Source organism: Urocampus carinirostris, chromosome 15 (genome assembly GCF_059441175.1).
Source record: "Urocampus carinirostris isolate Australia breed hairy pipefish chromosome 15, RoL_Ucar_1.0, whole genome shotgun sequence".
NCBI lineage: Eukaryota > Metazoa > Chordata > Actinopteri > Syngnathiformes > Syngnathidae > Urocampus > Urocampus carinirostris.
Genome location: NC_142363.1, coordinates 7,901,938 through 7,919,511, shown reverse-complemented (window position 1 = coordinate 7,919,511; position 17,574 = coordinate 7,901,938). Strand labels below are relative to the sequence as shown.

General features: G+C 38.4%; 1 protein-coding gene across 4 annotated transcripts in view; it reads left to right on the top strand.

The window, feature by feature from the left end:
* The first annotated feature begins 1,736 nt into the window (after positions 1–1,736).
* The window catches only part of syt14a (synaptotagmin XIVa), a 37,077-nt gene continuing 21,239 nt past the window's right edge, over positions 1,737–17,574 (top strand). Inside the window, exons 1-4 of one of the 4 annotated variants that reach the window (XM_088355152.1) lie at positions 1,737–1,762; positions 5,937–5,984; positions 10,447–10,599; positions 15,049–15,279. In XM_088355152.1, the coding sequence (XP_088211278.1) occupies positions 1,750–1,762; positions 5,937–5,984; positions 10,447–10,599; positions 15,049–15,279 (445 nt within the window). In that variant the 5' untranslated portion in view covers positions 1,737–1,749. The other 3 variants (XM_088355150.1, XM_088355149.1, XM_088355153.1) reach the window with 3 other exon arrangements.

The following is a 17,574-nucleotide window of genomic DNA, read 5'->3' as shown; positions in this document are numbered from 1 at the left end:
TTGACGCCTAATTCTAACCCTACCATCTGAATGTCGCAGAAGAAATCGGGACTCATCAGACCAGGCAACGTTTCTTCCATCTTTTATCGTCCAATTTCGATGAGCGTGTGCAAATTGAAGCCTCAGATTTTTGTTCTTAGCTGAAAGGAGAGGCACCCAGCATGGTCTTTTGCTGATGTAGCCCATCTACATCAAAGTTCGACGTACTGTGCCTTCAGAGATGCTCTTCTGCCCACCTTGGTTGGAGCAGGTGGTTGTTTGAGTCACTGTTGCCTTTCTATGAGCTCGAACCGTACTGGCCATTCTCTGCTGACCTCTAGCATGAACAAGGCATTTCCACCCAAAGAACTGCCGCTCATTGTTTTTTTTGTTTTTTTTGTTTTTTTTTCAGACCGTTCTCTGTAAAACCTAGAGATGGTTGTGCATGAAATCCCAGTAGATGGCAGTTAATGAGATACTCAGACCAGCCCCTCTGGCACCAACAACCATGCCACGTTCAATGTCACTCCAATCTCCTTTCTTCCATATACTGATGCTTGGTTTGAACTGCGGGAGATTTTCTTGACCATGTCTACATGCCTAAATGCACTGAGTTGCTGCCATCTGCTTGTCTGTTTAGAAATTAAGTCTTAAAGCATAGTTGCACAGGTGTACCTCATATAGTGGCTGGTGAGTGTACATTCTGCTGTCTTATTTTGGGTGACATTCCAATTCTTTCAAATTCTTTTTTTTATGATATTACTTTACAATTTTCATCAGTTATTAATACGAATAGATAGATAGATAGATAGATAGATAGATAGATAGATAGATAGATAGATAGATAGATAGATAGATAGATAGATAGATAGATAGATAGATAGATAGATAGATAGATAGATAGATAGATAGATAGATAGATAGATAGATAGATAGATAGATAGATAGATAGATAGATAGATAGATAGTTCAGTTCACGAATTGTCACTCAAAGTGCTGTATAAAACATTATACGTATTATCTTATTGTAATACAATAAGATAATACATTATTTTTCCCCACCTAACCCGAAACACCAAAAACACACACAATAGTAAAATAAAATTTTAAAAAATAATAATTCAAATACAATTATAAAAAAAATACAATTGTGTGTTATTGAAAATTATCTGAAATTATGCTTTGATAGATTTTACAGTTCCCCACTAAAGTAATTCTTCTGCTTACTTGTCCATGTTTTTGAAAAAAAAAAAAAAAAAAAAAAAAAAAAAAAAAAAAAACTGTAATTACCCGTTGCAAAAATAATGTGAACATTAAGAATTGCACCGTGCATGATATTATAGGTTTCAGTATAATTTGCAATCGTTTTTAATGTTAACCCTGAGCGCAGGTATAAGAGATATATTATTTACACATTTACCCCGACATTCTTTTATCTTGTTTTTTTTTTTAAATTTCAAGTCTTTATTACGTCCTTATTTCGGAATGCCATGTCTATTATGCTTGCACACATTGTTCACAAAGTTGTTATTGATGAAAATAAAGACGATTATAATTCTAATAAATGTAACTCAAAATGTGAATACATTTAGAAACTTTTAGGGCTTAAACAAAATTCATAATTGAAATCAGGTTGCTTATTAATGTTTATTTCACTCTCGAGGTGCTGTAGAGGAATAAACCATCTTGTTATTCCCTTCCCAGATACATTTTGGAGTGGTCCGTCTCCACCTTTTCCGCCGCCCGATGTGGTTCAATCCAAAACACATCATGGCGATTGATGGTAAGTGGGCAAATATCGTCTCTTCTTACCAAATTTACTATTGCAGTCGCAAACGCTTGCAAGATGGCAGCTGTTGAGGCTGGACGCCACATTTTAGCCCCAAAAGAATGGTCGAACGAGACGAGACGCAAGTGCCAATGTTCGTTGTTATGGGACGCGGCTGTTTCGTTTGGGTGGTTTTGCATGGAGTCCAATCTTGGTTCTGAAGGGACAGCTCTGCTATTCAATCATTTAGCATTCCATTGAGAAACTTTTTATCTGAAACAAAAGTCTGGATGCTCAACATCTCATTCCGTTCATCTATGCTTGATTTTAAACACCAGAAGATATTGTATTGGTGTGTGAGTGTGTGTGTGTGTGTGTGTGTGAATGGGTAAGTGTGAATCACACTGTAAAGCGCTTTGGGAGGTCTTCATTTCCTTGAAAAGCGTTATATAAATGCAGACCATTTACCATTTTTTTTTGGGAAAGCACTAAAAAATGGGTAGGGGAGACTATGGTTGTAACCAGTGTTGGACACTTACTTTAAAAAAGTAATTAGTTATAGTTACCCACTACTTCTTCCAAAAAGTAACTGAGTTAGTAACTGAATTATTCTATTGTAAAAGTAATTTGTTATCAGGGAAAGTAACTTTCTTAAAAAATAAGTCTTTGTATGTAAATTCATTTGAATTTTTCTGAGCAAATACGAAACACTGCGCTAACGATGTTTACTTCTACAGATGCGAATTCCGACAAATTTTAGAGAACCAGCTTTTTCGGCTTGGATCACTAAAAGAGCTGCCTTTTTCGTGTCCCAAACGGCTCTTAAGGTTTTTTTTTGTTGTTGCATGAATCCCAACTACAAGGGACTGGCAGTTCCTGGTGGGCATAGGGAAGTTGTTGTGATTCCCAGACATGATCGCAGCTACAACACTCTGGCCAGACATGGTGCTGATGTGATGAAACGCAGGAGAGGAAGAGGGCAAAGTATGCCGATCATGTGGCTAAATGCTGGAGGAATGGGTGGAATGCCTGCTGTGAGCCTATTGAGGTGGGCTGTAGGGGCTTTGCAGGTAGGTCCTTACACTGTGTTCTTGGGCTCCTTGGTATTTGCGGACTGCATGGTGGAAGAGCCATCAATAACATCATGGCAGCAGCTCAAAAGGTTTCACGCTCGCTCTGGTTGAGATAGGTGCAGGCCTGGCGTCGTGGGCTACCTGGACACAAGTCGGGAAATCCACCTTCTTTGGCTGGGTCGCTTGGGCAAGGGTGTCTAACTAAGACCCGAAACACTCAATCACCCTGGGAGAATTACTGACGATGTGTCCAGGTTGCACCATAAAATGTATTGTCAACAATAAACAAGATTATCAATTATTGTGAAACATTATGCATGGAAAGCTCAACAAGGGGGACACATACATAAAAAAAGAAAAGAAGGAAAGAAAAAAAAGAAAAAATACATTAACAAAAAGGAAAAAATAGAGATGAAAGAAGGAAAAAGAATAAACTTGAGATTTTTTCATTAACCACATTAACACTGAAAAACACAGAAAATATAATTAAAATTGGTATACATCTACAAAGAAAGATAAAATACAAAACAATGTTAACCTTTTTTTAATACTTAACAGATTTAAAGTCATCAACACAGTATCCCTAAAAAATCCCATGTGTCAATTAAAACACACTGCCCTTTTAAGGTGCGGGTGTTTCCCAGCACCAACATCCATTATTACCAGCGGCGGCTGGGTTTTATATATATATAATATATATTTGTGCGACCGGCTGGCGACCATTTCTGGGTGTCCCCTGCCCACTGCCCGACGACAGCTGTGATGGGCTCAAGCACTCCCGCAACCCTACTGAGGATAGACGGTGCAGATAATGGATGGATGGATATCTCATCTCATCTCATCTCATTAGCCATACCGCTTATCCTCATTACATACATACATATATATATATATGTGTGTATATATATATATATATATATATATATATATATATATATATATATATATATATATATATATATATATATATAGCCTTTTGTAGTTGAGACACAAATTGAGAGTGCAAGACACAAGGGCAAGGTGAAACTTCAACCTGTAGGCTGATCCCTTGCTACATAGCTCTGAGACTTGGAGGGTTTTACAAATGTGAGTAAAAGTAAAAAATTAAGCCACTGCAGTCGGGACTCTTCTATAAATATTGGTAAGATTCTACTCAATTGTTATATTAACAGGGTGTGTCGTGCACTTACAGTGTGTTAACTTACAAATCCTTCTTGCTTAAAAGGAAGTGATCACACTTAAAGATGAAAATAAAGATAAAAGATACTACCTATTAATGTAACGCACAAATGCTATGTTGGACAGATGGATGAATCAGATGAGGTTCAACGTAGTCGCACATGACCAAAATTAGCAATATTGCCGGTTTTTGTCCTCTGTATCGAATTTGTAGTGTTCACCCAATGACTGTCAATATCATAAACCACTGGGTTTAAATGCAAGAAACAGTCAGAATCATATTAAAATTTAATTTTTGGACGAATAGAATAGAATAGAATTGAATTGAATAGAATAGAGTAGTCTTTATTGTCATTGTTAATTCAACAAGATTAGACTATTAAGAGAAAAATAAAATAAAACATGCAAAATAACATTTACATCGTCGTACTTTGAGACTAGCCCAAAATATAATAATATAGCAATGAAAGAGTAGTGCATCGTAACAACAGTATATTGAAAAGTATTGCAATATTATTAGCAGCAACAAAAAAATCCCAAATAAGTTACAAGATATGTATTTTCACATGTTGCGTGCTTGTTTAGGTTGGTGATGGCCCTGGGGAAGAAACTGTCTCTGCACCTGTTTGTCCTTATTTTAAGCAACCTACAATACGTATCAGAGGGCGACAGGACAAAAAGATCTTAGCCAGGTTGGGAAGAGTCCCTTATAATGTTGACAGCTACGCTGCGGTACAGCAAGCCGGTAACGTTTTGGGAGAGTTATGTTCCAGATACAGGCTGTGATATATCAAATCCGTGAAGTGCTAACCTTATTTTTATTTTTACAGTTATTAAACAATGAAATACTCAACTACAATACGTACTTTACAGGCAAAATTCAACATTCAACATTATTTTGGAGACCCAGACCCTGCCCCTCAAATTAAACCAAAATAATTACTACAACATATGCCTACTTTTTTGCAATTGTATCTGACAACTAAAAAAAATCTGAAGCAGGTTAAAATATTGGTTAGTGTTGTTGTTTTTTTTAAACTAAAAAACTAAAAAGAAATTAAATAGAACCATTTAAGCTCAAATTTATCACTTTTTACTGTCTTTTGTCCTTCACTGTCCTGGAATCATCTTACATTTGTCCTTGTCTAAATATGTCAACATATTGGGTGCTGTTTTCAGAAAATATACACTACTGTTCATAGGTTTGGGGTCTAGACAATATGAAACTAATCAGAAATACCCCTCATACACTGTTAATGCGGTAAATGACTATTTTATTAGCAAATATCTGTTATTTATTGCAATATTTACATAGGTGTATCAAAACCCCTTTCCAGCAACCAGCGCTCCAGTGTTTTAGAAGGCTAATGGATGATTAGAAAACCCTTGGGCTATGATGTTAGGACAGCTAAAAAATGGTGAGCTGGTTAGAGAAGCTATAAAACTGACCCTTCTTTGGGCTAGTCAAGCATCTGGAGCATCACATTTGTGGGTATGATTGAACTTTCAGAATCCCCAGAAAAAGACAACTTTCTTGTGAAACTCCACAGTCTATTCTTGTTCTAAGAAATGAAGGTTGTTCCATGCAAAACATTGCCAAGAAACTGTTCTCGCCTACAATGGTCCAGAGTAGAAAGAGAAGTGGCAACGTGACAAGTACATTAGAGTCTCTAGTTTGAGAAATAGGGTCTTCAACTAGCAGCTTGGTTAAATAGTACCTGCACAACACCAGTGTCAACAATATACAGTAAAGTGGCGACTCCAAGAGCATGGCTTTCAAGGCATAGTGGCAAAGAAAATGCCATATCTGGAACTGGCCAACAGAAAAAAGAGATTAGTATGGGCAAAAAAATTGTATGGGGGAACCCAAACTTTTGAACGGTATTGTATATCTATCTGTTCCATCGTTAATGGACTCAAATGTGTTGTCTTTTCAGGTGGCGAACGTAGCTGTGGAGTTCATGAATTAATCTGCATCAGAAAAGGTAGGGTAATGTGTTCAATGTTTGCCACCAAACCACACCTCTCACACCAGCCACCCTATTGTAATCACCCATCAGTAAATTTATATTCCTCTTTTATTTATGTATTTATTTATATATTTATTTATTCATTTTTGGTGTTTTTTATGGATTGTTCCATACTGTCACACCAACCACTTTGTGTTCTGTTATGTTAAGCCTTGTCTAATGTATAGCTTTTCTTTAATCATCAAAATAGGAGCATGTGCCATGTCTGTAACATTTTTATCTGATGAACTAGTGGACCTCAGGAATTAGATCAATGATAAAGGATGAGCAGTGTAGTGTTTAGAAATCCTCAAAACGTCCTGCTTTATAAGTAGAGTAAAAATTAAGCTGTTGTGTTGATTATTTGTTACTATAAAATCGTATGCATAGTTATATTAAATAAATAAAATAAATAAAGCTTTTTCGCATACCCTAAAACAATAATGACTGCCTCACCATGTTAATCTTCATCTATATTATTTCATTTGCAATGCATGGAGTTACAAATGATAATTGTTTTTTAATTAATTCATGTTAAAGCCAACCATACATTGTATTCTATTTCTTGGTATTTGAATAATGTTTAAATATGTCTCGACTGAAAGAAAATCTTTAGAGCCCAGATAATGTTGTGAATTTCAAACCCCACCTGGGTTTATTATGAGGTATTTTTGCAACAATCTGTCAACTATTGACACTTGAGGGATGTATGTCTATGCAAATGTATGCAAATAATGTTTCCTTATTTTTATCTTTTCTTTCGAATTAAAGAACAAAAAAAGTTAAAAAAAAAAAAAAAAAAAAAAAAGGTAAGATCCTAATTTGACAATATTTGTTTGCATCAAAAAGAATAATGTGTATTTTTTTACCTCCAGATGTTGCTGTTTCATGTACTGCAAACAAAAATAAATGCTGAAAAGCTCAGTAATACTATCTTCGGAGACTCAAAATGACCAAAATACACCATTTTATTTCTATTTACTTGCCCAACCTTTCTGAAGTTTTATTGTACCCATAGAAGTAATATGTCTGAAAATCATGTCCTCTCCCTTAAGGTGAGGCTCATGTTCTGTCAAATGATTGCTAATTTTAGAAAAATGCCTGTTTTTACAATCACTCATGTATTTTTGTTATTTTCTTAAATCAATAGTTTCTGTTTTTTTAAATGAAATAGGTTTTTTTTTTTACCACTAGGAGCAGCTAAATAATAGACTGTCCCTTTAAGAACAATGTTTAATTAAACATTTAAAAATACAAATTGTTACATGTTTCCTGTTCACGGAACAGTATGCAACTTGGTTAAAGGTCAACATATCTGCTGTTTGTTGTTTGTGTGCAATTAGCTCTGAAAAGATAAAAGCGTGAAATAATCATCCAATATTAATTCATCACAGTAAAAGGCCCATAAAATCACTAACATTTCATCAGCTGCCAAAGTTAAAGGAATTGAGTAATAACCTGCTTCAATTATTCATTGAATCATTCATTTCCTAATTGGCTTTATCCTTACTGAGATCGATGGGGTTCTCCAGCTATATTTATGGAGAGGACGCCCGTTACCATTATCCAGCCATTGATGCGCTTATGCTTACTTAGGGTCAATTTGGACCTGCCTTGAACAATTTTGGGATGTTGGAGGAAACCTGAGTGGCCAAAGAAAAATGCACTAAGGCACATGCAGAACAGGCAAACTCCACACAGGGAGGCCGGTTGCTGAAATTAAGACGATAACATGTCATTGACAACAATTTAGTGAACCAGATTAGACATGGCACTCCACAACATATGATAAAGACTTTAAAGAGGAAAATAAGATAAAATATAACTAGGCAAAAATATGTACAAGGTATTGCTTGGAGACTGGCCGAAGTTGTAAAAAATGTGCAATGAAAATAGTGTATCGTAACAGTAGTGCAATAATATTTAGCAGCAACATGAGTACCCATTTTTCATGCAACTGGCGAGATATATATTTTTCAGAGTTTTGCGTGCTTGTTCAGGTTGGTGATGACCTGTAGCGCCTACCAGAGAGCAACAGGTCATAGAGGCAATGATTTTCTGGGTTGTGTTGATTACATTATGTATAGTTTTCGGCCCTCTAACGTGCTTCGAGTATCTACACCCTGACGTTGCATGTCAGAATGCTATTCAACGTGGCTTTGTAGAAGGACATCAGCAGTTTTTGTTAGGGAGTTATTCTTCCTGAGCACTCTCAGGTAGTGGAATTTTTACTAGGCCTTCCCCACCACAGCTCTGGTGTTGGCTGACCCAGAGAGGCTCTCAGAGATGCGGCCCTGGAGTTTGAAAGAGTGGACTCTACACTGTCTCCATGAATTATGAGTGGAGTTAGGTCGGTACTTGTCCTCCTAAAGTCGAGTATGACTTCCTTGGACTTTGTGGTGTTCAGTGTTCTAAAACAGCTGTCCAAAGTTCAATTCCAGCTACCGGCTTCCTTTTGTGGAATTTGCATGTTCTCCCCGTGCCCTTGGTCACTCCGGTTCCTTCCCACACTCCAAAATCATGACTAAGATGGACCCAATTCTCCCGCGACCCTTGTTAAGATAAGCGGTTTGGAAAATGAATGAATAATTGCGATTTTGCATAATTATTATTATTGTTGATATTAGTATAGATGTTATAACAATTGTTATTATTGTTATTATTATTTTAAGAAGAAGTAGAAACATGTCTCATGTTGCCCTTGGGTCAGGCCCTAAAAATATTTTTAGACATTGAACCAGTCCGTGGTACAGAAAAGGTTGCGGACCTCTGGGTTGGTGAAAAGCCCTGGGTGGACAGATTGAACAGTACAGAGCTAGCACACATCCTTGGCCAGAACCAATGTTTAGCATTAGGGTAGAAGAGTCACGAGTTTCACAGCCTGTGGGCGTTTGGCGGGATATTGTTAGATTTTCGATTATTCATAGTATAAAATGATATTCAAGTATCTGAAAAGTTATCTCAACATTCATTATTAAGATGCACTACAGATATGACAGGCTAAGATGCACTTGTTCGACTGTCAAATGGCAAATCTTGGTGTTTTAGCTTTATTGGTTTTGAGTCATCTGTGTGTTTAATCAGTGGAACAGCATCATGCTCAAGAGTCTTCTGTGAACATGCGTGGGAGTGTGTATAGGAGTGTTAGTGAGAGTGCTTCAGCGTGCCTGTGGACAATGTGGGTGTCTTTTTATTGTGAGAATTTGTTTTTCTTTTCTCTTAATATTCAACATGGTAACAGTCTCCATGCTGATAATACATAACCGAGGCAACAGAATTTAGAAATACACAGGGCCATGCAAACGCTTCGGCCCCCAATAACATTTTGTCATATTGCCATATTTCAAGTTTCAAACTTATAAATACGAAAATGAAAATATTTTCTAAGAACCAACAACATGTAAGACACGATTGTGAAGTGGAACCAAATAGTGTCATTTTATGTAATCCTTAACACAAAAACCTGAAGAGGAGGCGTTCCAAAAATACTGTTTTCAGGGTGATGTTTAGTGTTACCCTTACGCCAAGAGTAACGTATGTCAATACTCTTGACTTACGTTGGGCGAAAGAAGAAAGACGAAGTCTGGCGTGAAACAACAGAAAGCAAGAGACCAACGAGATCGATACCAGTTACACGAGCCGATACCGAACAGATGATGACGATACCAGACAGAACGGGATTGAAAGGATTGCTAACAGATACAGGAGACTAGAAACAGATATCAAACAGGATGAAAATGACGGGCATGATACTGGACACTGGAGACTGGAGACTGAAATCAAAGCGGACAAAGTCAATACCCACGTCTAGCTGGTGCAGAGGTTCGTTGACAGACTGACAAAGGGTGAGTGAGAGTACTGAGCTTAAATAGAAGGGAAGCCAATCTGTCAACGAGCCACAGCTGGTGCCAATTGGGCGCCATGGCAAACGTGACAACGTATCAGGAAAAGAATTGAGAAGCACTGCGGCAGGTAAACTAGATGTTGAACAACCTTTTTTTTGTGACCACATAAGATTGGTTGGGATAAAACAGTTCCTTGATATTATGGTGGTCACGTTCTCTTTGTCCATGCCAAAACTGTGTAGCGAGCATATGGTATTTTCATTGAGATTAGACATGGCACTCCAGGATCAAAAAATAATAAAGACTCTTAAAGAGAAAATAATAATAATAATATTTAGATAAGTAGGCAAAATCAGTTTTTAAGGTAGTTCTTGGAGACAGGCCCAAGTTGTAATAATGAAAACTAGTGCATCGTAACAATAGTGCAATAAAAAATAGAGAAATAACGTTTACCAATACCAAAAATTCCCAACTGGCATTTTTCATATCGACATTAAAATTATACCCTTTTTTAACCAGTCAGCCACTATGCCACTGTTTTAGTACAGAATTTGCAAATTTGATGACACAAATATTTTTCTGTGTTCATTAAGTCTCTCCGGAGGTGCTTGGATTTCTGACAGCCATCGGGCTCTTCATCATCCTCATGACTTTTCTCTTCTGGTACCTCAACAACAAGTTGACGCTGGAGAATGCAGGGAGCCTACAGTGCCTTGATGACTTCAGGAACAACATAGATTTGCAGGGTGACGTGAAACTAATTTTACTTGACTTTGAAGAGGTAATCTAAAACACACGATAAATGGCATTGAAGCATAAGAGGTGGGGGTGTGTTTGAGGTGTCCTTAAATTTTTTTTAAATAAAATATATTAGCATAGAGACTTTTAAAGCTTTGCTGCCCTCTGCTGGAACTGTATGAAGCAGCATTAATATTACACATGGACTCATACGTTGGCTTTTTTTTGACCATGTTGTCACGTACAAAATACACATGTCTTTTGAAAATTATTTTATATATTTGATTCATGTTTTTTCTTTCACCAATCCTATAAACCGTTTGTCCTCTTTGGGTCACTGGTTCTCCCACCTTTTGCTGCAGTCCCTGTGTTACTTTCCGCTAGTAATGGACCCAAATGCAGGGGAGCCGCAATAGAAGCAGGTGTGCTCAACAAAGAATGGTATTTGTTGACAAAAACGGGAATAGCAAACAAAAACAAGCCCGGTCTTAAAAAAAACTTACAAAGTGTCAAAACTAGAAGAAATAAAAACTGACATGATAAGACCTGATGGAAGTGGCAATGACAATGACCCGAACCCAAAATGCTGTCCTAACAGTCGATATAGAGACCTGGTATAATTAGAGTGTGTCAAGGAAACCGGTTGGTGCCCTCTGAGGGAAGGTGGTATACCAGATTGTGACTTTACCTCCTACTCAAGGGCTGTATGCCAGACGGACCAGAAAAACATGAAAACAAAAATGAAGACAGCTGCATTAAACAGGCTTTCACCGGAACAAAAGACAGCAGAAGGTTCTTGTCCGTCCATGCCTAAACAGGGCCAGAAGCAGCTTAGAATTCCTCTCCTCACCACCGGGACGTGGGCGGTTGAGTCGTTGTCCTTCACCCCACCTCCAGGAGAGGAACCTTCTCCTTGCTGCCGGGACAGCAAACCGAAATGGCAGGGGGACAGAGAAGATGTTCGGCAAACTTTCTTTTAAAGCTAAAAAAAGACTTCCCGCTGTGTCCTTTGGTGGTTGGGTCATTTGGTCACGTTTTACTAGTAGAGGACCCAATGACAGGGAAGTCAGGATGGAGGCAGGTTTGCTCAACAAAGGATGGTATGTATTGAACAAAAAACAGAAACAATAAAACAATTCTGACATGGTAACTGAAGACCGGATGGAAGTGTGCTGCACCAACAGTCAATATGAAGGCTCTTTATATTTGGGGACAGGTGTGTAGCGATTGGGCTTAGGTGTGTCCAGTTGATGACCCAGTTGGTGCCCTTTGGAGGGAAGGTGGCATACCAGATCATGACACCCTGGTACACCCTGAACTACTCTACCAGTCCGTTGCCTTGACTTTGAGTAATATATAGCCAGAGCGAATTTATTTCCAAGCATAGCCAATGCATTGTGGTCCTTACTACACAGTATTGTAAAATTAAAAGCAAAATCATTTTCATTTTTTTATTCACGACGTTCACTTCAAAGAGCCGGCTCGTAGAGCTAGTATGATACATCACTATCACCTATGTTCACGGGCGGTCTGTTGTGACCCGATAGATGATCTCAGATGAAAGCGGTCCTCCTCATAGATAGGATGAGAACCCCGTAGAGCTGTTGCTGCGTGATAAAATCAGCCGGAATATGTGGCTTGGGCACCAAATTAAGATGCTTCCAATACTCCTCGCTGGCAAAGTTTTGTAGAAGTATAAAACCCTTAGTAAACGTTGGCGAGACAATTAGTTAGATTACCCTTGGATTTACCTACAGAAACTAGATGATGTGGGTTGGAGTCAGACGTCTTAGTTCGGATGTCCTCTAGGGCTGCAACTGCCTATTCAATCCTTGACTAATCATGGACTATTAAAGCCATTCGTCAAATAATCGGATGATCTTTTCTTTCTTCTTAAATTTAACACAAAATTGATTTAATTATGTTGCAAATAATAAGTAAAAGAAAATGGGTACAATGAAAAATACATCTTTTAATTGACAAATAAAAATTAGATGAAAGTTCCCCATCTAGAACCAAATAAGCAAAGTGCTTAGTCAGTTGAGACTTAAAATCCATAAATAAATCTATTTTTAAGTCACAGGCAAATGTTGCAACTTCTGTAACAGAATACAGTTTGTAATCAAACGATTTTAACAACTGACCTTTGTCTTTTTCATATTTTAACAACCGTTGTTTGTTCTTTGGACTGCATGCATTTAATTTGACTTTAAAACGATTAACCTTAAAATGTAAATCTACATTATTTTAATCTTCATTATTTTATGGGAATGGGGCAGTCATGCGTGTGAACACAAATGCCAGTGATTTGGCGATCGCTGGGCGGACGAAGTAAGACAGAAGTGGCATGAAAAACAGGAAGCCAGAGGCTGATGGGATCGATACCAGATACACGAGCAGATACCGGACATACGGGGTCGATACCAGACAGGACGGGAGAGACAGGATCGATACCAGATACTGGAGACTGGAGTCAGATATCAGACAGGATGAGACAGACGGGATTGATACAGGATACTGGAGACTGGTGCAGGATATCGGACAGGATGAGACAGGTGGAATCGATACCGGATACCGGAGACTGTAGCAAGATATCAGACAGGACGAGACAGACGGGATCGATACCCGACCCTGGAGACTGGAGTCAGATATCAAACAGGACGAGATAGACGGGATCGATACCCGATACTGGAGACTCGAGTCAGATATCAGACAGGACAAGGCAGACGGGATCTATACCAGACACTTGGGACTGGAGTCAGATATCAAACAGGACGAGATAGACGGGATGAATACCGGACAGACTCAAAACACACGTCTTGCGGGTGCAAAGGTTCTGGACTGACAAGGGGTGAATGACAGCACTGAGCTTAAATAGGAGGGAAGTTAATCAGGCAACAAGCCGCAGCTGGCGCCAAACGGGCGGCGCCAAGTGAGGGCAATGGACAAAAACAACCCTAAAATGACTGAAAAATCACCAAAACGGCCCCCAAAAATTGAATTCACAAAAAAACCCCAACTCAAATGTAAACATTTAAAGAATGTGCTGAAAAGTATATAGTGCATTTATAAATTACAAATTACCCAAAAGTACAAAAAGTAAACAAATTAGACTGAAAAGTCACCCAAAAAAAGCATCCAAAAAACTAAAAGGAACCTAACTACAAAAATCGACCGTAAATCAATTGAAAATGACCCCAATGACCCAAAACAATGAATGAAACCACATTCAAGTTTTTTTTTCACATTTATATTTTAAATTAAAATGTTTTTTTGTTTTTGTTTTTAAACTATCATCACGTGAGTTTGAGACCTTTGCTTTAGACATTTTTGGTATACATACTTAATGTTGATGTAATTTAAAAATTTGTAATTTATGTATGTTACCATTCGAGACAGAAACGCTATTGCTTATAAGCAACTCCTAGCAGAGATTTTAATTATGTCAGATAAATAGATACATAGATAGATAGATAGATAGATAGATAGATAGATACTTTATTCATCCCCTAAGGGAAATTCACATTTCCAGCAGCATCCCTGAGCTGAGAACAGTACAATAATAAAGCCAAAAGAATACAATATACAAATACCCAGTGTGACTTGCAAATGCCCACTGTAGCGTGTTATATAGAGTAACTAAATAGTGCTACACAGAATACATATTGCAGTAAGATTCGGTAATATCCAATGTAGGTGGTGTGGTTTAATGTGGGCCTTTACTCTGCCGGGTGGAGTTAAAGAGCCTCATGGCATGAGGAAGAAAAGATCTCTTCAGTCTGTCCGTAGTACAAGACAGTGACAGCAGTCTGTCGCTGAAACTGCTCTTCTGTCTGGAGATAATGCTGTGTAGTGGATGCGATGGATTGTCCATGATTGACCTCAGCTTTTTCAGTGCTCGTCTCTCAGCTACTGTTGTTAGGCTGTCCAGCTCTTTGCCCACAACTGAGCTCGCTTTCCTAGCCAGTTTATTGAGACGAGAGGCATCCTTCTTCTTGACGCTGCCTCCCCAACACGCTGCCGCATAGAAGAGGGCGCTTGCCACTACTGTCTCATAGAATATTTTCAGGAGCTTTTTGCAGATGTTGAAGGAGGCCAGCCTTCTGAGGAAGTAAAGTCGGCTTTGCCCTTTCCTACATAGAGCTTCTGTGTTGGCAGTCCAGTCCAGTTTGTTGTCCAGCTGCACACCCAGGTATTTGTAGGTCTGGACAAATTCTACACATTCTCCCTTGATGGTTACAGGAACCGGGTGAGTTCTGGTTCTCCTGAAGTCCACCACCATCTCTCTGGTCTTGGTGGTGTTTAGGTGCAGGTGGTTTGCGTCGCGATGCCTCACTTTGTTGGAAATACGTATCTGGGGACAATACTATCGATTATTGTCCACATCATCGACTAATCTTTGCAGGCCGCACACATAAAATGAATTCAATACTTTATTTGTTTCTGTCATTCAGCAGAGAAAGTTTACACTGAGGGTGCCCAACATGCCTCATCCTCATCAGACAGCGAAGACGAATTGATGGGCCAATATCAAGAAGCCGCGAGCCGAGCTCAAGGTCTCAGAGGAAAAGGCAAGATTTCTGCGTTTGTCAAGCATGCAGGACGGTTCAGGTTGGAGAACCGACAGAACTACAGTCCCTTGATGCCTTATTATGACGGCTATAGCAGTGATGCATCAACGGATATAGGTAGGTTTACTCTCAAACCTCTGACTAACCATGTCAGATCAGCCGGCACCATTGGTGACCGATACTGAGAATTCTGTTATTGTCTTGATCGAAGTAAATTCACGGTAGTATTGATGGAAATTGATCCGATATTGATACTTTTTCCTTGGAAATGGCATGATCGTTGAATGATTGAATCACCACCTACCCTGAGTTGGTTTATTATAAGTTTGATAAACACAGCACAAAGATTTTTGGTAATATTTCAGAAGAAAAAAGTCAAACCCCCAAATGCAGCAATGTAACTAAAATACAAATTCAACAATGTTATATAATATATATTTTAACAATGCTTTTAATATAAAGTGAGAAAGTGCAAATACTGCCAATAACACAAAGTAAAATCCTTAAACAGTAGAGAAAATAAAACACTTCTACAATTACAACTTTTTTAGAACAAAGGTCAAGAGTGTCAAGCCCAAAGAAGCAGCTATGTATCGAAAAAAAATTGTATAATAATGTTAACTCAGAGGGAAGGAGGTTTTTCTCACAATACACGGCCCCAGTCATCCTCTCTTTAATGCAGTGCACTCATCCTGCCCCATGAGCAGGAAAAACACCCCAAAAGCATTATGCTACCACCCCCACACTTCACAGTAGGGATGGTGTTCTTCAGTTTGTACTCTTCATTCTTCTTCCTCCAAACACGCTTAGTGGAATTATGACCAAAAATTTCAATTTTGGTCTCATCTGACCACAAAACATTCTCCCTCTCTATCATCCAAATGGTCATATGCAAACTCGACGGGCCTTGACATGTGCTGGTTCAAGCAAAGGAACCTTTCGTGCCATGCATGATTTCAAACCATGACATCTTAGTGTATTACCTACAGCAACCTTGGAAACGGTGGTCCCAGCTCTTTTCAGGTCATTGACCAACTCCTGTCGTGTAGTTCCGGGCTGATTCCTCACCTTTCTTAGAATCATTGAGCCCCCAGGAGGTGATATCTTGCATGGGTCTCCACTCCGATTGAGATTGACCAACATATTTGGCTTCTTACATTTTCTAATGATTGCTCCAACAGTGGACCTTTTTTCACCAAGCTGCTTTGCAATTGCGCCGTAGCCCTTTCCAGCATTGTGGAGATGTACAATTTTGTCTCTGGTGTTTTTGCCATGTTACAAGTTAAAGTCTTACTGATTTTATGGGGTGGACAGGTGTCTTTATGCAGCTAACAACCTCAAAAAGGTGCATCTGATTCAGTACGATACATGGAGTGCAGGTGGCCTTCGAATAGGCGGACTAACAGGTCTCTCAGGGTCAGAATTCTAGATGATACACAGGTGTTCAAATACTTATTTGCAGCTGTATCACACAAATAAATGGATAAAAAATCATGCATTGTGATTTCTGGATTTTTCTTTTTAGTTTATCTGTCTCACAGTGAACATGCACCTTCGATTAAAATTTCCGACCCATCCATGATTTCTAAGTGAAAGAAATAGAAAATTAGTAGAGTGTTTAAATATTTATTGTCTTCAATGTATGTATGTATGTATGTATGTATGTATGTATGTATGTATGTATGTATGTATGTATGTATGTATGTATGTATGTATGTATGTGTGTTTAATTTTACGACACACCACATGATTTTAGTGATAGTTAAAATGCTGAGACAATATCAATCTCAAGATAATAGTATCGATCAGATCCAAGTACTCCCTCAATATTAATAATATCAATTTTTGGATCGATCCACCCACCCTTACCTGTTGTGCAGTGGGCATTAGGTTTAAAATAATATTTTTTTTTTCATTCCAAATTCACTGCCTCCAAACAAAGTACAATGTACACACCCACTTAGACAGAGTAGCTTTAAAGAGGTGATCAAAGTGTGGCTTCAGTTTAGCACACTCTCCATGGGAGGGTTAGCAAACAGTCAACTGTCTGCAGACTTCTCGTTTCCCTTTTTTCTTTCAGCATGGACTTAGCCACAGGAGAACCAGTTGTAGCCTATTTAGATCAGTCTCTTTGTTCTCTGCATCCATCTTGTCATTTGACTCAAAGCCTATATTCCTTTTAAAACAGAGAGAGGTCTTAAACTTGCAGGGTGATAGTTTGAGACCCCAGCCTTAATATGTAAGTCTAAAGGGACAGTGTGTATTATTAACCGCCTCCTGGTTGGACAATAATAATTCACCCAAAAAAAAATACTGATTACAAAAAAAGCAAAAATACATCAACTATGACATAAACATCCATCCATCCATTACCTGCACTGCTTATCCTCAGTAGGGTTCCTTGGGGTGCTG